General features: G+C 44.3%; 1 protein-coding gene across 5 annotated transcripts in view; it reads left to right on the top strand.

Moving 5' to 3' along the window:
- Positions 1-202: 202 nt before the first annotated feature.
- The window catches only part of LOC116938819 (disco-interacting protein 2 homolog C-like), a 136,748-nt gene continuing 115,328 nt past the window's right edge, over positions 203-21,622 (top strand). For 3 of the 5 annotated variants that reach the window (XM_076054952.1, XM_032946503.2, XM_032946502.2), the window contains exon 1: positions 203-476. In XM_076054952.1, the coding sequence (XP_075911067.1) occupies positions 392-476 (85 nt within the window). In that variant the 5' untranslated portion in view covers positions 203-391. The remainder of the gene's footprint in view (positions 477-21,622) is intronic. The other 2 variants (XM_032946508.2, XM_032946504.2) reach the window with 1 other exon arrangement.

Here is a 21,622-nt window from a genome sequence, read left to right as displayed (position 1 = left end):
GTGGTGACGTCACGCGAATGGGGTGGGGGTGGCGTGGCGACTCCACCCGCATTGGATAGATGTGGTAACGTCATGCGCAAAAGGGGGGGGGGGCGTGCAGACATCATGCCCATTAGCGGCACGTGTTACGTCACGCTCATGGGGGGGGGGAGGGTGTGATGACGTCATACGGACAGGAGACGTGGTGACGTCATGCGCAGAGGTGGGTGGGGGGGGGCGTGGTGACGTCACGTTACCGGCGCGATGGCCGCCGCCCCGGAGTGAGGTCCGGCACAGCTCCGCGCTCCGCGCCGGGGGCAGGGACAGCAGAGACCCGGGGCACAGACAGCGACACAGGGGGCCAGGGGACCGAGACGCGGGACCATCCTCGCAGCCGCTCCTCGTGGTGGCGATGGCCGAGCGCGGGATGGACGTGATGGCGCTGCCGCTGGAGGTGCGAGCCAAGCTCGCGGAGTTGGAGCTGGAGCTCTCGGAGGGTGAGAGACGCGGGGATACACGGGGAGACCTGGGGTACATGGGGAGACCTGGGGTACATGGAGAGACCTGGGGTACACGGGGAGACCTGAGGTACACGGGGAGACCTGGGTGACACGGGGAGACCTGGGGTACACGGGGAGACCTGGGATACACGGGGAGACCTGGGATACACGGGGAGACCTGGGAACACGGGGAGACCTGAGGGACACACGGGGAGACCTGGGAAACACACGGGGAGACCTGGGGAACACACGGGGAGACCTGGGGAACACACGGGGAGACCTGGGTGACACACGGGTAGACCTGGGTGACACACGGGTAGACCTGGGTGACACACGGGGAGACCTGGGTGGCACGGGGAGACCTGGATGGCACGGGGAGACCTGGGACACACGGGGAGACCTGGGTGACACACGGGGAGACCTGGATGACACACGGGGAGACCTGGGTGACACACGGGGAGACCTGGGTGACACACGGGGAGACCTGGGAGACACACGGGGAGACCTGGGAGAGACACGGGGAGACCTGAGTGACACGGGGAGACCTGGGTGACACGGGGAGACCTGGGTGACACGGGGAGACCTGAGTGACACGGGGAGACCTGAGTGACACGGGGAGACCTGGGTGACACGGGGAGACCTGGGTGACACGGGGAGACCTGGGAGACACACGGGGAGACCTGGATGACACACGGGGAGACCTGGGACACACGGTGAGACCTGGGGTACACGGGGAGACCTGAGTGACACGGGGAGACCTGGGAGACACGGGGAGACCTGGGAGACACGGGGAGACCTGGGAGACACGGGGAGACCTGAGAGACACACGGGGAGACCTGGGCTCACGGAGACACAAGGAGACGCAGGGAGATCTGGAATGACGACGGGGTTCACGGAGACCCCGAGGAAACGCAGGGACAGTGCAGGAGACTGGAGGTACGAAGGGACCTGGGTAGACGTGGAAGAGTGGAGACCACGGGGATACATGGGGAGATCTGGAAAGATGATCGGGAGAGTGTATTCAGGCAAGCAGGAGAAGGGAGACAGGGAGAAGAGAGGGGAGTGAAGACCGTGGCGGTGGGTGGGTGGGGGGTAGAAACACGAGGCTATAGACACGACAGGGAATGGAGTTGAGACATGCCGTGAGAGGGGAGACGAGGTACAGAGATCGACGGGGGGAGAGGTCCCCCGGGCACCCAGAGCCATTGCCGGACCCCAGTGGGTACCAGGGATTGATGCGTAACAACAGATCGTCAACAAGGGTGGTGGTGGTGGGTGCCCTGCGCGAGTCGGTGTACGCGGCGAGGGTGACTGAGTGCGCTTGCTGGGTTTGGTTCGAGCTTGTGTGAGTGTAACAGGGTGAGAGTGGGTGAACGTGTTGGGTGGTGTGGGTGGATGAGGTGAGATGGTGTCGGGGTGAGTGCGTGACCAGGGTGAACTTGTTGTCTGGTGATGGGGAGCGGTGGTGCAGCGGTAAGAGCACGTCGCTACGAACCCAGCGAACCGATTTCGATTCCCGCTCACGGTCCACATCGTCGACGATTATCTAAATGTGTCATGGGCCGCCCCTAGGTAGACTCAGCGTTAAATGAGTATCTGGTGCGGTGTGGAAACATCAGCACTTTGGAGACAGAGGCGACCGGGCGTGGTGCCGGCCATCCCACCACTAGTGTTGCCGTGCCGGCGTTAATAGGTGCTCGCTAACGGCACTTGCCCCAACAACAGCCTGTGAAGGCTACACCGCGTTGATCTTTGTCTTTGTTGTCAGCTTGTATGTGATGGGCACTTGAACGCGGTTGAATCCCGGGGTCAGGTCGGCGTGAAGGGCGCCGCTCCCTTTGCTCGGTGGTTTCGATGGATATTAAACGCACGTTCGGAGAGGATGGGTGTGGACATGATGGACAGAGTTGGGCAAGGATTGTTGTATTTAGATAGCCTTTGGATTTCCAGACGATACATCTTGATGATCGTGTCCTCCCCGTCTATTATAGAGGCGGCTCGTGCGTGGCTCCCATAGTGTTGGCTGGATTTCAGGACAAATAATGAAGGGGTGGTACAGAGGATGGGGGGGGGGGGTATTGACATCCGAGAGCAACAATAAATCAGTGATTGATCTGTCACCTGGAAGATCGGAAGGCCTGGGCAGGAACTCGTCGATGTGTCTGTAAAAATAAACTAAACTTATGATATTAGGTAAGGCCCACTGGGCTATAGTGTTTTTTTTCAGAAACGACGTGGCCATGAATGATAGCTCAACGAAGTGGCTTATCATGTGGGAAGTTATAGCAGCTAAGTAATCGAAACGCGTTGTTTTCTAAATGTGGAGGGAAAATTCCGGAGGAGCCGGAGAAAAATCCACACGACCGCGGGGAGAGGAGACACGCAAATTCCAAATTTTAATGGGTCGGGATTTAACTCACGACCTCCTGGACATCAGGCGAGGTAGTCAAACATCTCGCCACCGTGGTGTCTGATGGCAAGGCACCTCATGGACTTATTTGGCAGTGGTTTTCGTCAACTCTGATAGCTAGTCAGAACTTGTGGTTTAACTTTCCTAACTTGTCTCTCCATTCAGTCATGGGTTTCGTAGAATTAATGTATGATTCATGCCACGCATCAGATACTGTTGTTAGCAGTGCTGTATTTTAAAGTGGAAAAGAAGACTTGCGATGGAAATGATGATGATGCCAGGCGATAAGTTCGAGATTTGTCAGAGACTGTCGAGATGCACCCCAATGTCAGCTGATGAACATCGTTTGCCACAATTTGAAACGAGGTCTTTTCAGTAAAATATTTAGTTTTTGAAATCTCTGTTTACATGTAATTGAAAACCATCTTTTGACCTCCTGGTTTTGCCGATGTTAAGGCTGTGCAGTCCTGAGTAACGCCGTATTGTTCTTAAGTATTTCCCCGTTAACAAGGGCCTAAGTTATTATCTGGGCATTGTTTGTAAAGAAGATTATGGGATATCGTCAATTGAATCTATTGCAATGACAACGTTACCATTGTATTATTGTACATATTTCTCCTCATTGTGATGCTGTGGTTCTGGTGTGTGTACTCTGTTGCAGTGCTTTATTATGAAGCCGCTTTTAAGAGTTACACAACCTTTAATAAAGCAAGGGTACAGGAGGTTGTGTCGATGACGACTGCGAGATGAGTAATTCTCATAATCGTAATCTGGTTCCATTAGGGTGTAAGGAATTAAGTGACACTTTAATTTCACGTCAGCTGATTAACATACATTGCACACACGGAAGCGTTCTATTATCGTAAGGAACACGTTACATCCGTTACGGCAGAACCAGGTACAGTAGTTATCCTGTGAGAGTATTAATGACTTCTATGTTCACGGCGAGCACTGCCTTCCATTTTTACCGAAGTGAAATCTAATCGCCGCGTATGGAACCCACGTCCTTACATAGAGGTACTGCAACTCATTTGCACTATATCTTTGCATTGTTGTCACGTATGGCCCCGGGTCCCTTGGACAACAGCAAGGCTACACTGGGCTTCTTAAACTAGCAAAAAAAAACCCCTACTTGTCACGAACGCATTTCGCATTATGGGCTGTAAAAGTCCGTGCATATAGATGGGGAGGGATAGGATTCCATTTTGCCAACGACCTTCTGTGGTTATTAATCTCTTCTAGTTGGGAAGAGCCATTAGCTTTCAACGCTCCGATAATGGGACATAAAGAGTGTCTGCAATGTTGCACTCTGCGCTTCAGTTTATTCACTTAATATAGTCATTTGTTTTTGGAGTGCATAACGCTTACGTGGAAAACGCATTCGATTGTGAAGTTGTGAACGCTTAAAAGATCCACTCAGCGCAACGGCATTATATATTTTTGGACATTTAATTTAAGTCTTTCTGTTTTTTGCAAATGACCATTACTCCCAATATGTGCCACAGGCAACTGGGCACGGAGCAAAAGCGGTTTTCCATTGCAGGCTCCCCCACAGAGAGCTCAACCACAGACCATGTTGTTTATAGTGCTGAGCAATCGATTTAGGGGCATGCTCTCATTGAAACGGTGAACTTTGATTCCTAGCATATTGTTTTAACTCAAACGCTTTGTTTCTGGATTTTCTCAATCGGTGATATGTAATTGCAAATAACCTAACTTTTTATGTTACTTTAACACGTCGTAGTAGGCTTTGGCGATCAATATTATTCATAAGAGTTTTTTTGGGTTTGATCGTGTAAAATTTAAATGTGTGGTTGACCCACCGACACAGCCAATTAGTTAGGTTTGTCGCATAAACATAACGTGCCAATTTGTTACTGCTTCAGCACATCGGTGTGTTGGAGAGTGAACCCACAACATTTACAATTTGAGTACCTAACACTATTGTGTGCATTTGGTAGTTTGCTGAGTACAAATTTGACACATTGATCTTTTGGAATGGAAAAGTTACGTTTTGTCTTATAAAATCTTGTCGACTAAACACTACATGGAAGCAATGTAGCGTTCCCCGTGTAAGCATTGTGTGAGTTAAATTAGTGTTACTGTTAATTTTCATAGCATACGAATGTTGATAAGCACTGTTGTGTAATGGAAGCAGTGAGTGCACAGGAAGTAGCGGTCAGCTGAAATCCAGGAAGGCTGGAGCAAAGCATTAAAGGCTCAGCTCCATAACAACGCAACGTATGTCCAGACCTGGCCATGTTAATACTTCGTATACTCGTCGACAGCACTTGATGATTATTCCCATGTGCGTTGGTGTTTCTTTGAATAATTGATCAGTCCATACGATTAATAGTTTTCCATGGTCAGGTGGTGCTGCCTAGCAGGCTGGTGGTGCAATAGATGGCGATAATTTTTTTTACGTTTATCGTACCCAGGTCAATAAGGTGGCTTTGGAAATTTGAGAGCCAGGCAGCAACAGTCGAAGGGCATGTTTCAGATATAATTAATGCCAAGTTTCATAAAGGTTGAGTAATGGTGGTGCTTTGGTCTCTTGATGCATTGGCTGGAATAAGCCACACTAATTATGTGACGTTGTTCGAACACGCATGTTGCTAAGCATTCTTTCCTGCAACATACACACACACACACGCACTGTAGTGCTAAGCTCTTTAATGGTGGTGAAGTGAGCCTGCGCTGCTTGTAACGAACTCATTTTGAATGTGCTGTTTGTGCTGTCCCCGTGTGTTGAATGATACATGTTTACAATGTGTCATTCTTGTTGGAAGTCTGTAATTTTGTGAGGTGCTCGAGCGAGAATGATAGCATTGCAGCATGCCTGACAAATACATACTTGGTGTTACTCGCGGCAGTGGGACTGAATTGTACTGTGATAATATGACAGGTCATACAATACAAACCAGCAAATTATCTACAACAGCTTCCCCAAAATGTTCCATTATTGTTCAAAAGTCAAGTATTGTATTCAGAAAATATTCTACCAGGATGATATATACCCAATAGAACCAGGATATTATTAAATTTTGATTTAAAGCTTTTGTGACTGCAGTGATAATATTATTATCTAGTAGACAATTTTGTGATGGGGTGAGCATTCAGATTGTGGATTTGGTAAGTGGCATTGGCATCATGAGCATAATATTTACAGGCATAGTTTTAGATTGAATTTGTATACACGTAGTTTTTTCTCTTTCTAAGTTTATAGATTCGTTTTGAATAGTTGAACAGTCACTTAAAATTGTAGTTATTTGCCTGTCATAAAAAAAAAAACCTGGTATTAAAATGTTAAATATTTGTTTAGTTTATTTTTTTCTTCCTGTAATTAGAAACGAGTGGCCTCCAGAAGCAGCAAGGTTGTTCACTTACCATCCCTGAACCAACACCATTGGGAACCTGGGTTTGAATCAGGGCAGCCGCATGTCACTAAACCAATGTCTCAAGTGTTATTGGCTTGATAATCCACATTCACATGGCAGGGGCCAATATCTCCCTACGTCTACCACAATTGACTTCCCATAGTGCGGTGTTTCATTTACAACAACCACAAAGCTGTACCACAAAACTGTCAGCTGGCATGACGTCTCCTTTAGTATCACCACAAAGAGGCTTGATCACTTCCTGAATTTTTTTTACTGACTGTGACATAGGTGGAGTTGTAACATGGCCAAACGGAAGCATGTTTTGCCGCTCATTACAGAGGATCCGGGTTCAAGCCCTACTGCCGCCCTGGTTAATATTGCAGGTGTATTAACCAAAAAGAAAATGCGGTCTTGCTTAACAGAGGACATTAAAGATCGCTGTGACTTTACTGGGGAAAGAGTAGGTAGGCCATGTGTGCCGTACCTCAAATCGTACCTCAAATCATAAATGGAGAAAGCATATCCAGTATTACTGTATGTGCACATATTGCTACATAGCATTATTGCCCCCTCCTGATAAACAGCCTTTGAGACTCTTGCTATTCTACGTGATTACATTTTTAAAATAATAACATACAGGAAAGAGTAATATAAGACTGTTTACTTTGTATCTATGGGATTTTTTGGCAAGTATTGAAAGTTATAAAAAAATAAGAATAGTTTTTTTCCCTTTCCGGCAGTTGCCATGATAAAAATTAGGAATCGGTAAAAGCTATTCTTTTTAATAACTTTTGTATAGTTTGTATAGACTACATTTAATTGTAAATACAGTATTTACAGAGGGTTTGTGTAATTGCATCCTCTGGTTTGATCAATCTTGGATATACGCCACCTTGTATTTGATTCATGTTTATCGTACAGATGTTCACATTGCCAAGGATTCCTCCACATGAATTGAACACAAATGATAGCTCAATGAAGTTGCTTATCACGTGGAAATGCATAGCAACCAAATACTCTAAACGCACATTTCTAAATGTGTAAGGAAACCCCGAAGGACCTGGAGAAAAATCCATGCGACCATGGGGAGAACATTCAAACTCCAAATATACAGTCGTCATGGTCGGGATCAAACCGACAACATCCTGTATACCAGGTGAGGTAGTTAACGTCTCGCCACATTTTCATTGCACGGATGTGGTGTTGTGGACTCCACATTGACCGACTTGCGACCCTTTTAATGTCTAAACCAACGATCCCATTTGTTTCAGTTGCACAAGTGCAACTCTGAGCAATTGGGTGCAGCACTCAATGTTTAATTTGTCCGCAGGGCCACTTCAGACCTGCATTGCCTTTCATGTGGGAAGTCCCCAGAACTTCCTGTCAAATGTCCCAAGTACTGTACATAAAACAACTTGAGCTCTCAAGTGGCCATCAATTTGATTTGGAGATGACTCTTGAGAAAACACGTGTCTTATTATTGGTCATTGATTTTTTTTCCGTGTTTCTTTAACACGGTTGTCTCTATGTTTGTAGCCTGCACATTGGCTTGTGCTGGTTGTATCAGCACACCACATGCTGCGTTTGAGAAACTGCTCTGTAGTGATTTTTATGAATCTCGTCATTTTGTATTTTTTATATTCTCCCACAAGAAGGTAATTGGCTGTATTTCGTCCTACATGTATATATATCGTTAATGCACTATGGTACATTATTCCACATACTCACGTTCATTTGTAGAAGCTGCGAGAGGAAGCTTGCAGGGAATTGTGGACAGAGCAGGGGGTGACGGAGCAGAGGCAACACCAGATGGTCCCGTTCACCCTTTCCCATTCCGATGACGTATGTGTACATGATCGGTCTTTCTCCCGATTATGTTCTGATGACGTACACGTATGCACACGTAGTCATCGGAATGGAATCGGAAGAACATATAAAGTTAAACCACTTTATTAGTACCATGGCTCCCCCGAGGCTACGGTCGAGTTCCTAGTGTCGCTACGATTTTCTGCGGTGAGTACAAAGTCTTTAAAAACAACGGTGCTACGCCTCTCTAAATAATAGTGATGCTGAACCGCTTGCACGTTCTGAGATTCGTCAGTTAACAGGACCCACCCTGAAACTTGCAGGAATCTCGGAATGGGAAAGGGTTAAGAATCATCTCCCTCCGTGGGTTAATTCATATTTATGAGCACACATGGGTAGCACATGCCTAATACGTGGAGCACAAGACAGCACTGTCAAATGGTACTCGTCTGAAAGATATACTTTATTCTTTACCAGGGGACATCCCACGGAGACTGAAAAGTTAAACTCAAGTAACAAGTGACAACCAATACGGTGTAATGTTGCCTAAACATGCTAATCCACTGATGGATAAGGGCCTCCCCTTGCTGTGCTGGTTATGGGGGTTATTTGACCATAGTTTGCCACGCTGGTCAGTGGTATTGGCAGGGAGCATAGATGTGGTAGCATATGAAGTACTGTGACTCTTGCCCATCCAAATACGTTCCAGGCTCAGTCAGACCTGCTTAGCTTCTGAGATCTGCTCTGTACGCTGTTATGCAGCATATTATTGCCTCTTAGAACATACAATGTTTGGGAATATTCAGGGTTGCCACCACAGTGTGTACAGTGTTGTATCTTTATAACTGCATTGTGTGATGACATATTCAAGACCAGCAAACAATGCGCCTCTCGAAATGATTAAATTATTAGTTTTGCGGATTGGAGATAACTGCAAGTCACTCGTAATTGTGCTTGAGTGGAGATGACGCTCCCAAGAGGTCATCGATCTCTTGCAGATGATGCGCGTGCATTTCAACAGTGAACGGGTTGTAATTTTCACTAACATTACATGTTCAGAGCAGCTGATTTTTGGGCATCGATGTGGCAGTGTGCATGATACTTTCGCAAAATTGCTTGGCTTTGAAGGGAAAAAAAAATATTCACACCTATTTCCACTACATCAAGAGCAATACTATAGATGGGTGCCTAGAGGCTCTGTTCATGAGAAAGTGGCATTTATGAAAATTACTTTGGGTCTTATGAACCATGAATAGATTGGAGGAGAACGGTTTCTGGAAAATATTGTTACTAGTAATGAGATGTGGGCTCATGACTTCATTGCTTTTTTGAAATGACGAAGTGTGCAACACTGATATATATGCCCCATTTTCTGAATGTAAATTATCACCTCAAGGTTGTATGGACAGTAGTCGCAGTATCTTATTTCAGCTTCTATATTTTCAGATTTGGGCCACGCGCCGCTTTTTCACAACAGTAATTTTTAATGTGTAATGACTTTGACGTATGTGTGTACATTTTTTCAGGAAATTTACTCAAGGGGTTGACTTGAGATACAATGGGGGGCCCTTTGAATGACCGGTCAGAAAAAAAAGGGTTCATATGTTTGCCATATGAATTAGCCTTCGGTGGCTATTGCAGTAACACGAATAACGTGTGAAATAGTGACGATGGCAGGGTGTGTGGTAGGTGGGTATGATAGTAATGCAGCGTACCTTGTGTATACCAATCGCACGTACATCATGTCTGTTCGGCGACGTTCGTTGTGGCCTTCTCTCTGCTATAGCGCCTTACATAAGGCGCTTTACAGCAATTGTGAAATGGTGCATGAGACGGCAGTGGTTGAGATAAATAAGTGGGGTTTTAAAAAGTGTTGGTGTAGTTATAGTGACAGTTACGAGAACAGGCGGGGAGTGGTTAAGGAGGGTTGGGGTAGGGTCTGATCGTAGCCAGCCTCATGCCAATTTATTGTTTTATAGCAAAGGAAATATCGCCTGATTATTTTTAAGTCATAGTGTGGTGTCAGAATGCCATTTTATGTTGTGCTTTCTTAAGAAGGACAACCCCCCCCCCCTACAAAGACACAGAATACTTTCACAAAAAACTGACCATTCTTAATACTGTTAGGAAAATAAACCGGCCAAAAATGTGTTTGAAAAAAACCCAGCATAATGTGTCCAGGTGCGTAGGTTACGCTTAGGGTTCAGATTGCTGCCAACGGGTGCGTGCTTTGTCAGGACATGTCGAGATCAACTCTGCTCCAATCGAGACAAATCTTTTTAACAAAACTTCCTCCAAGTGAAATGATTATAAAATGTCGAAATGAAAGCCAACGTTCAATGTAAGATGAAACATAACATTTAAAGTGGACAACATTCCACTTGTGTGTTAGGTTGCTCCTCCATGTGGATTGCCCTCTATGAAAGCGAAGTGTTAAACTTTGCATTTTGGAAACCAATGAATTGCTTCTTTTTCTGTGTTAAAAACCAAAACGAATTGGTCCATGAATGAAAATAATGTGCAAACGATTTTAGCAGTGGACTTCGTGCAAAGCCACATTGCCGCAGAGTGACACTCCCAAGTCCTAACGTAAACCAGGACACTTGTGAACACCCCCTTTGTTATGGACATGTTTATATACCTACTCAAAGCATAAAATTAAGAACATTCAGCCATTTCACTCATGTAGCCTCTTGATCTTCCATATGTTTTCTTCACACTTGGTCCCATCCTATCGCCTGCTTTAAACCAACCCAAAGGACACTATTGTTTATAAATCTTTAGAAAGAAAGGGAAAAAAATCCGTGTTTACACCTTGTTTTATCACCTCCATGAACAAAAACAAACTTTTGGAATGCTAAAGTAGCACGTGGGTTTGTGTATTCTGTCGAAAAATGTTAGATGCATTTTTTGGCTAAAGGAAAAAAAAAGATCTTAAAACCAATCATAACATTCGGTGTGTATTTCTGCCAAACATGACATGTATTTAAAAATCGTGAAAATAGTACAGCATTCAAAGTGCACGTAAGATTATGTATGTTTAACTTATGTTGTGCCAATGAGAAGTGTGGGGGACAGACAACAAACGAAACATAAAAAAGCAGTTTTGAATATATTAGTTTTCAAACTAATTTCATGCTTGGAATTAAAGGGGTAAAGAGGAGAAACACGCACATTGCAGAAACATCCAGGAAACCCAAGACACTGCACTATTACTTGGAAACAGATGTATTTGGTTAGACCAGTCGCTTCTAGAGATGACAACTGGGGGGAGGAAAAAAAAAGAATGGCAGCCAAAGACGGTGCAAAGATAAGTTAGTTGGTGAAGAGCAAACCGCATCTGTGAACGACGTACGGGCATAGTTGTCCTTGGCACATTCTTTCTGCCAGCAGTGAACCGAGAATTAATATTTTACTTTGTTACAAGAGAAACAACCTGGCCCAATAACAGCGTGCGAGTTTGTCAGAAGCGCCCCGTCCCCGTCTAGGTTCCTTTTTTCATCGTTCGGGTTACGATGCCACTTGAAAGGTGGCGTTACACACGTTCATCCCCTCTCTCACTCTCTTCAGTGGCTGCCCGGCTGACATTGATGGTGATTGTTTCGGATTGGCCGATTGACGTTGGTATGTTATGGCCAACTCAAACATATTGCTTCTGCTACCCTGTCTGCACATCCCACTCATATTTACGACTGGAAAGATTCATAGTCAACCGTTGGAGGCCATGTAGAGGATGAATGAAAATATTGTACATTGCAATTGGCCAACACTGTAACTTATGTAGTAATGTTGTTCTCAATAATTAGTTTTGCTTTGGATTCTCACACATATCAAGTACCATCAACTACATTATTGTTACAATGCTGTGTTTAGCATCTATTTTAACATTTGTGTTAACCTTCATGCTTGCTTTAGTTTGCGTAATTCCTCTGCACTGATGACTACGTACATACGGATACTCTTGTAAATATACAGATTGCGTGAACACAACTGGGAGGCTTATGTTAACACCGCATCATGAAATATTGCTGATTATCATCGCTTGTGGGTGTTTCCGTCTCACTGAATAAACGGTATAGAAACTAAAACCAAAAAACTAATATTTTTTTATTTTACCAGGTAAGGCCCGCTAAGCTATTTAGCTCTTTTTTGGAAGCGACCTGGCTATCACAAATGATAGCTCAGCGAAGTGGCTTACCATGTGGGAATTTATAGCAGCCAAAGACTCTTAAACGCATGTTGATTCTAAATGTGGAGGGAAAAAATGTGAGGGCCTGGAGAAAAATCCACGTGAGCACAGGAACAACATGCAAATTCCAAATATACAGTCATCATGGTCGGGGTCGAACCCACAACCTTCTCCATTCCAGGCGAGGGAGTTAACATTTGGCCACCACGGCACCCCAAGTGTTGTCATCCCTCAACACTAGAAACTAGTGTTGTCATCCGTCTGCAGTAATACGAATTGGAATGTGCAGATTCTTAAGCATCTGAAGGTGCCATTGAGAGCAAACCGAATCAACTCAAAAGAGCACATTGAGGCAAAATAAATAATCAGACAAAACCAGAACACGTGCCGTGCAGGTTGAGTCAGCCGTGGAAGAACACGGCATGCTCTGGCCGCCTCAGCCACCATATCCCCACGCAGATGGCGACTTAAATTTTTCAAACAAACTTTGCGCCGGTGCTTGGTAGCCCTGAGCCAGTGGCAGAAATTCCACGTTCTAGTGATGGGGGCTGCTCTGCTGTCGACTTTTCCACGAGCCGGTACTTGGTGGGACAGATGCCTGGCTGAGTTAACCTCCAGTTGGAATTACCGGTTGTACACACGACCGACAAACACCATTCCGCCAGATGTAGTGCGAATGTAAAGAGTCCTAACAGCACCGTTAGGGGCCTATATATAGAAGCGTGGAACCTGAAATTTGCATAGGACCTTGGAATGTTAAGTCACTTTCTGTTGGTTTCCATAGAAACGTGGAGGATCCCTTGGGATGCGCGTTGTATTTTTGGAAGATGTTAATTAGATTGCGTCAAGGCTGCACATTCTTGAATTGTAATTTGTGAAGCTTCGGGATAAATTTGTAAGAACTTCTTATACAAATTTACTACTTTTAAGTCCCAGGGATGCCACCCATCGTATTGCAAATGAATGTTGATATGTTTTCCCCCTTAATTGAAAATAATTGATCAAATCTTAGCTGGAGATTTCATTAATAGAGACATTAAATGTAAAAATTCTAGTTTTCAGCAATACAGTTGCAAATGTGGGAAGAGGATACTTTTTTTGGTTATCACACATGTGACAATTAAAACTAATGGGATGCGATATTTGTTTGCGATTCAGTCTTCCTTTATGTAACCATTGTGAATCCAATTGGATTTTAGGCTCATGTTGAATCTCCACTTGCGCAGGGAAACGTTTGTGTACTGTTTTGCACGTGGACTCTTAGACATCGTCCTGTCAAGCAGTGGCCTCACCTTACAAGTCTGTGAAATGTCATTCCTCATGAACATTATAAAAACAGAATCGATGTTAAACACAAATATATATATAAAAAACTATTTAATTGGCTACTGAATTAAATACCTTAAAAGGTCATATACTGCGTAATAGTGCTGGTGTGGTTGTGGAGCATGTGCTTCATATTTAATAGTTTTTTTATTTGAAGAAATCGGCTAATTTATTGTATAGCCATAGACACCATATTTGCATGGCACCGAGTTCTCACCGGTTCATATCTGTTTGGTGCTCTTTGAAATCTTTTATAAATATTCATGAGTAACAAAAATGGTATGGTGCCAGTAGAGAGAGAGAACATGCTGTAAGTTACCAACCCCATTCCAACAGTATTATACGTGCTATGGGATTGCCTGCTTTAGATGCAGAGGTGCAATTTAAACCCCGTGTTCTATTTGTTAATTGTTTTCATCCTTAATGCTGTTTCCAGGCATTGTAGATGTCAGTACGGTACATTAACGATGTAGCATTGAAGAGTGGTTGGTCTGTACTGTGCTCCCACGTTAATGTTAGGTGACATGAACAATATTACAATTTTCTCATATCGTCATATCGTGCGCATTTCAAGAAGAAGTGAACGGTTTTACGAAAAGTATATTTGTGAACTTGGAAACATTTACTTTAAGTCTCTCGCCAAAGCCAAATGGAATATTGTAAAAGCTTGTATTTTGAGGCCTGCTTGAATTTCAAACAAACTTCCAAGGTCGAGAGGGCATCGGTAGATATATGAACATCGTTTTGTACTGCATTTTGAAAATAACTTTATGCTACCTTTAATTTTTTTATGACACCAATTTAAATACCATATTCACTCTTATTATTTTTTGCTGCACACAAGTACCGTATTTTCCCGCATATATCCTGCGGGGTATACCACTTTTTACAAACAAAATAAGACCCTGCGGAGTATATGGAGGTGCGAGCTATCTGAAATTTGTTTTACACAACGCTATTTTTGCGGGGTATATGCATCTGCGGGTTATATGCGTATGCGGGCTATATGCGGGAAAATACGGCAATTTACCGTGAATGTGCTATTTGAACTATAAATGTCAAATCAGCAGTGACAAGCATTATTGCTGTGTGTAAAATGAAAGGTAGTTTAGTACAAAATGGGAGAGAGCAGAGGGGGTGATTGGTGTAGTTGGATGGCTGTATATAGACTCCTGCTCAGTGTGAATACCGCTTGGTCAGTTTACATTGAGTGAAGGTTTTGATTGGTTTGGTGGTCTGGTATTCCCTATAGTTTCTGTCTGGCATAAAACATGATGGCTGTGAGAGTAATTTGCACGAGTACCCCTATTATAGAGGCAAATCTGAGTTAATGAAGGGTAGCATGAATGAACCCGGTCACATACATTCATTCGGTGACTTGATATTCTTTGGGTCTTTCGGTAAAACCACGGTGACTTGAGTTCAATTTCCAGCCATGGCTAATATTGGTGCGCGTGTCATATCTGAACCTGCACTGGCCTGTCAAGGCGAAGTGACCTGCTCAAATGAGCATTTAGGTGGTGCTCATCTCCTATTTATAGCCCTGAGCTATGAGTGGAAACTCCACATTCCTATGGCGAGAGTAGACCCTCCTATAGGTCAAATTCGAACCAAAGTGGTACGAATTTCGATTGACTGGAGTGATGATGGACTGAGTCAACCAACAACTAGGTGGTTTATATTTCCCATCATTTCTCAGTTGAAAGGTAAAGTTGCAGCTCTGCAAATGCTTGCTCACGCCACTGCTCGTAGAAGTGCCTCCATTGCAGGGGACTGGAGGGTATTTGGTCCGCTTGTTGCTCGCTGCATTCCAAGTCCAGCGTTCTAACGGTTATACCAAGTCGGCTCCATTGAGTTCAGAGTTCAAAAGGTAAAACATTTTTGTTTGTTGCTCTTGACGATTCTGTATGTGCGGCCACCTCGTAACCGGTTTTGTACCGTTTTTTAGCGCGCCATTACCGGGAATGATAAAACCCCACGAGTTTAGAAATCCTACTTGCATATACACCGATATGGTACTTGTGTAAATAATAGCTAGATTCCACAGTAAAAAAAAAACATTTTCCGCCGTTTTTTTAAAGTATGGGTTTAGATTTGGCACTTGGTCAAGCACGCGTCACGTGGTATTAAAGAGTCTTTGATAAACAACAAAAGAAAAATGTACATTTTCTTCTGGTTAAAATTAGATTAAATGTTGTGGTGCCACCTGAGTAAAACATTAAACATCTGGCTCATGTCCCCATTCCAGAGTTCCCTTTGAAGCTCTCCATTTAAGTAAGATAAGCTTAATTTATGAATTGCCAACCATGCCATCCCATCTGCAATGCGGCTTAAACTTCTGTTATTGGACTCGAAGATGACTTACATTCACGACTGTAATTACTCAAACTGTTTATTGTCAGAACTATTTGAAACGGCGATTATTTATGACCGAAGGACCCTAACATTATTATGTGCAACTTGGAACACGAGCTGCTGCACTCTGCGTTATTTGCCCCGCAGATGCGAAGCGTGAGATTGAGGTGCGATGTCAAGTGCCGATGCGTGTGTTTAATGCACGTTCAGCCGCTGCTTCTGCCTGTCCCCCATATCCCTGTCACTCGAGCGTGTTTGGCACCACTGCTGACCACATACGCAGCTTGCCCCACTTCCCTTTCGGCTTCAAAGCATCCACAAGATGTCTGCGACTGATAAAACACTGATCTCGTTTAAACACCGCCTCAGCATTGTACACACGTCGTGGTTCTTGTCATCAGTGGTGATATATCCTCTGCTGGATGAAAGTCCACCAAAGCCGTAGACGTCTCTTGCGACCTCGCTATGCGACAACCTAACTAGCTGCTGTACACGAGTAAATTTTGCAGCTCAACCTCAGTGGTAGGCGTGTCAGTATTTGCTTGCAGCCATCATCGCTTTTCCCCCCCCAAGCCCACTTATTTTCTAATCAATCAGTATGATGTCTCGAATCGCGTGTGTGCTCGAATCTAACTGTTAACTATCTTTTTGCCTCGGTGTAAGTCCAAGCCTGTACCTTTCCCCTGTACCTCTCCCGTGAAAAGTGCTGACAGCATTGTGCTGCGTGATGTTCCTGGCGCTGCATAAATTACAGGCCCTGTCAGCTGCTCGTATTGCACGCCACAATGCGTTGGATCTTCTGATGAGGATTGTGCCTGCCGTCACATGTCTGGAGATGTTTATCCTCTCGGTGTCATTTTGTGACCTCTGCATTGTCTTGAGTCCTGACTCATTGGTTAAAGGTAACATTAGTGATGCATAATGCAAATGCTATGTGTTGTATGTTATACATTATGTTGAATGCACTCTTGCATGCAGTTTAATCATCCACTGTTATAAATAGGTTTGTTGTAATTACTCTGGGACATGATGACCTTTTCACTCTTGAAGAAACTGCCAATATAATTAATAATGAATCATCAATTACCAGTAATTATGCCTTCCTCATGACATTTATTTTATTAGGTTTCAAAGGCGAAAGCTTCCAAAAAGTTGACGTCTTGGCCGATCTGGTATAAATCCACATTTCTTACGGAGGGACTGGTACTTATTTTCAAGAAACAATTCTGGCTTTGCACTAAGTGGTGCTTACCATCTAGTATTTACTGGCCTCTGAGGAGTTATGGGCTGACTCTACCAACTGATATTGTAACTGAAACGTTTACCAAAAATCTACAGCTCTACGAGTTGAGCAACTCCGGTCATGAGTCTTAGTTATACTGCTATATACTGTATGTAAAACACTTGGGTCATTTAAAGTTTCCAAATGTGAATGCCTTACACGGTGCAATTTAAATTCGTAACTAAAGTGTAACCGTTTATATTAAGTCATGCCATAAAAAAAAAACACTGCGACTTCTAAAATATATAGGGGAAGTAAAAATGCGTCTCATATTCGCATGCATTGCGGCTCTTGAAATATTGAGTTTTTTGACCGAATTATAATAAAAAATGCCTCTTGTTATTTTCATTTTGCCGACCTCTGGCCTAGTGGCAAGTATCAGGGCACGCACATGAGCGCATCATCAGCTGAAATCTTACTGCGAGCGTGGATGCTATTTATGCAGATGAAGTAAGAACATCAGGCATTGGCACGCCTTGTCGGACACCGTCAGCCTTCCATCACATTTAAGAGATCACGTTAAGATTCCCAATTTTCTACTTCTGTAGGAAATGGCGGCTGTGAGCTGGTAAATATTTATAGTGCACAGCATTAGCAGCATTCACTCTCTGACCCGTTTGTTTTAAATCTTTATGGACCCACGGACCGCTATCAACCCCCAACATTTGTTTTGTGGACCACCGTGCAGTAAAATAATGATGTTAAAACAATATCATATCTGCAACAGTTGCGCTAACCACTTCCCATGGCCATGCGGGACCACTTGCAGTCTGCGAACACCAGGTCGGGAAGCACTGCTCCACCCGATATTAGGGTCCTGTATGTGGCATGAGCTTCTCGATCTACAGATCCACCCCGTAGAACCGCAGCGTTTTGGCAGAAATCTCAAAAGTCTCCGAGAAGTCGGCTCATGCCCTCGAGTGAGACGCTTTGCTTTTAGCTCTTATAGCACTCCATATAGAGTCATCATTGCAAACACCAGCAAGAGTACTTATGCCGTAATTCTTTCCTGCCCAATTGCTCCAGAGCATTTCATCACTGATGGATAGGATAAATAATGAACATCAATGGGAAGGGTGCCGGGAGATCAAACTGCATGCTGCCTGGGCATGCGTGGCTTTGAGGCCGTGTGCACACAGCTGGCCTTGCAAACTCTGGCACATAGACAAGCGCTGGCGCATAGACAAGCGTTTTGAGAGCACTGCTTGCGGGCTTAATCTCCGGTCTCCATAACACACCGGCCTGTTTTGTTGTAGTCACAATGTGTGTGGAGTTCGTAAGACGTGCGCTGTGTAAACCGAGTAATCTTGAGGAGCCACCTGAAAGGCTGGTGCAACATCCAAATGCACTGCGGGTGTTTTTTTTTTCCCCTTTCGAATTCGAGGTGTGTTTAAGCGGAGATTATTTTTAAACCTTTGCACGCGTACGTGACCGGAGCTTGTTTGAGAATGTGATGTCGGTCGAGCCAAGTCAAAGCGTCTCGCCAGCTCAAACGAGCAAAGCTGAAGGCACTCATCTTCCCTGGTGGCCCTTCAGCCTCTGGTGGAACAGTTCACATTCCCACGGCGTGAGCTCGCTTCTCCGTCTCATAGTAACTGTTGACTTTCCATACAGTGGTATGTATTTTTTTATTGACCCGTGGAAGGGGGGTGATGATGGGCTGACTGGATCCCGAATCGGAACTTCTTGTACCTGCCACCCGTGATTGCAATTCCACATTCTCTAATCGCAGCAATCCATGGATATATATGAATGATGCATCTTCTTTGGTTCTTTCGGTAAAGTCACGTAGAATTAGAATGAAATAATAAAATAAAACGATAAAATTATCACGACGTTTCGGCCACAACACAAGCGGCCTTCTTCAGGTGAAGGAACAAAACACTGTCGGGACGACAGAGCTCCAATGTTCCTTCACCTGAAGAAGGCCGCTTGTGTTGTGGCCGAAACGTCGTGAGAATTTTATTGGTTTATTTTATTATTTTATTTTCAGTCTACGTGACTTTACCGAAAGAACCAAAGAAGATGAATCCTTGCAGTCACGAAAGCTTTAAATCTAAAAATGAATGATGCACTTCATAAAGAATACATATATATTCAAGATAATCCCTTGCCCGGTTATAGTTCATGACCCCACATAATGTTTATGTAGGCTATAGTGTAAAACGTAGCTTTTGTTGAAAATATATATTTTAATTGTTACGGTGGGATTTTTTTTTAAAACGATAAAAATATTTAGCATTTTATGAATGCAGAATCATGCATTACTTTAATGTTATTGGAGAATGACCAAATTTAAGGAACTAATTACTCTTGAATGCCTTATGCAATATATGTAGTAATGGTATTTCATTACCTAGACATCTGCCAAAGTTTTAATAAAAATGCCATGTGCAGGGTAGAGTAGTGCCACTGGTTAGCGCGCTGCACTATGAGCAACACATTAAAGCAGCAGATTGCGCTGTGTGGAAGTAAATTTGTTGGATCTCTTTTTTTTAATCTTTTTTCATCACCATTACACTTTGCCCATTTTACTTCGAATTAAGACACATGTAACAGAACAGAGTTTTACTTGTCCAAAATCCGTTAGCTTTGTTCACAATAAGTGCACTGGACCATTAAGAAAAAAAAAATTGTTGGGAAGTGCACGCATTTGCTTGACAGTTTGGCGGATCTTTGTGCCGCGCTCAGTCTGGCTGACATTCCGCGACAGTGAGGCCTTTGAGAGGAGAAGAATGCAGCGCCGGTCCGGCCTTCCCGGCATTCCAGATTCGCCTGCCATGCCGAAAGTTCGCAGAGTCGGGCCACAATGCAGAGAGCAGTGGGGTGCACGAGGCCCTGAGGGGCGCCCATCCCCAGCTTGCCACATTTGGGACTATTGAAAATCGTGAAGTTGACTAATATGGTAAGAACAAAACAAACACATTGAGACATTGTTAGTATAACAAAACGGTAGAGAATGTAGCCAAAAGTGTTGACTTCCCACGGGCGTATATCCAGCTGTTAATCGACAGCAAATGTAAATTAACTGAAAGGATATTGTACGTAATGTTTGTGTTGTAAAAATGGCATTCATGTTTCTGGTGAGGAATAAGGCAAATTTGAAAGTGACCTGAAAATGAGAATGAAAATGCAACCTTAAAAAAGGTTGGTTGAAACTGCCACCAAAGAAAACGGCGCTAGATATTTTATGGGATTCATTTTTCTTCCTTGGGGTACGGGCGATGCATCTGGCCTCGGGATGATAAAAATGTCAAGTGCCAAGACCGATGAACATTTTACAACTTTTATTGCGTTCTATAAAATTGCCTGGGTGGAATACAGATCAACACCGTAAAGCTTCTTTCACAGGACTCTAATAGTAGCCTTATTTTAACATTCTTCATGCAGATTGTATGCAAGAGACAAATGTATAACTTTAATAATGCATTTGTTTCATATAGCCTCATACTGAAGAGATGCATACTAGAATAGCCAAAAGTTATTCAAAGTGCGTTGCAAGGGTGGCTAGTCGCAGTATGTAAAATGTGTGCATCCTTTTGCAAAGTGGTTGTTTAGTACAGTAGCCATTCTGTCGATATGGGGGTTTGGGGACGTGGTGCAGTAGGTTAGCGCCCCGTGTTATGAACCTGGCAACCTGAGTTTGGTTCCCAGCCATGGGCAACATCGGTGACTCATGATATCTGAACCGATCCTGAGCCTCTGCCTTCACCAACCCGCATTGACCAGTGTGGTGAAGTACATTCAAACAACCTCCCCCCAGCAGTGGATTGACAAATGTGATAGTATTACTATCTGTGTGATGTGAAACAACATAACACAGAGCTGGAAAAGAAATCAGCGGTGGAGCTGGTGGCATTGGTGGTGTGTAGGGCAGTTGTGGAGAGAGTGGAGAGTTTCCCATATCTGGGCAGTGTGCTCATGACCGGCTCCGGTTTAACAGCAGAGGTCTCACTCCGAATCAGTCGAGCGGCATTATCTTTTCATCAGTTGCGTAACGCTGTGTGGAAGCTACCTGGTCTGTCGCTCCACACGAAGCTTCAGGTCTTCTCGACCACGGTCATTCCCTCCCTTCTCTACGCTTGCGAAACGTGGACCCCCCTAATGGAACATCTTCGCCGGTTAGAAACATTTAGACTGACCTGCCTACGATCCATCCTGGGTTTAACCAGGCTGGATTGTGTGAGGAGCTCACAAATCCTTGAAAGACATGGTCAAAGTCCCGTCGGCGAGCACCTCCGGCAGGCAAGGCTGCGTTGGCTGGGTCATGTAGCCCGCATGCCCAGTCACCGCATGCCTAAACAGCTTTTGTTCAGCTGGATCGAGGGGGCTAAACGGGCGCGGTACAGGCTAGAAAAGAGGTACAGGAGGACGTGGAGCTGAGTGGACTTGCCG

This window comes from Petromyzon marinus, chromosome 4 (genome assembly GCF_048934315.1).
Source record: "Petromyzon marinus isolate PM22_M1 ecotype Great Lakes invasive population chromosome 4, UKy_Petmar_22M1.pri1.0, whole genome shotgun sequence".
In the NCBI taxonomy this organism is placed as follows: Eukaryota; Metazoa; Chordata; class Hyperoartia; order Petromyzontiformes; family Petromyzontidae; genus Petromyzon; species Petromyzon marinus.
The sequence above is the reverse complement of the archived record's forward strand: the minus strand, read 5'-3'. Positions and strand labels throughout refer to the sequence as shown.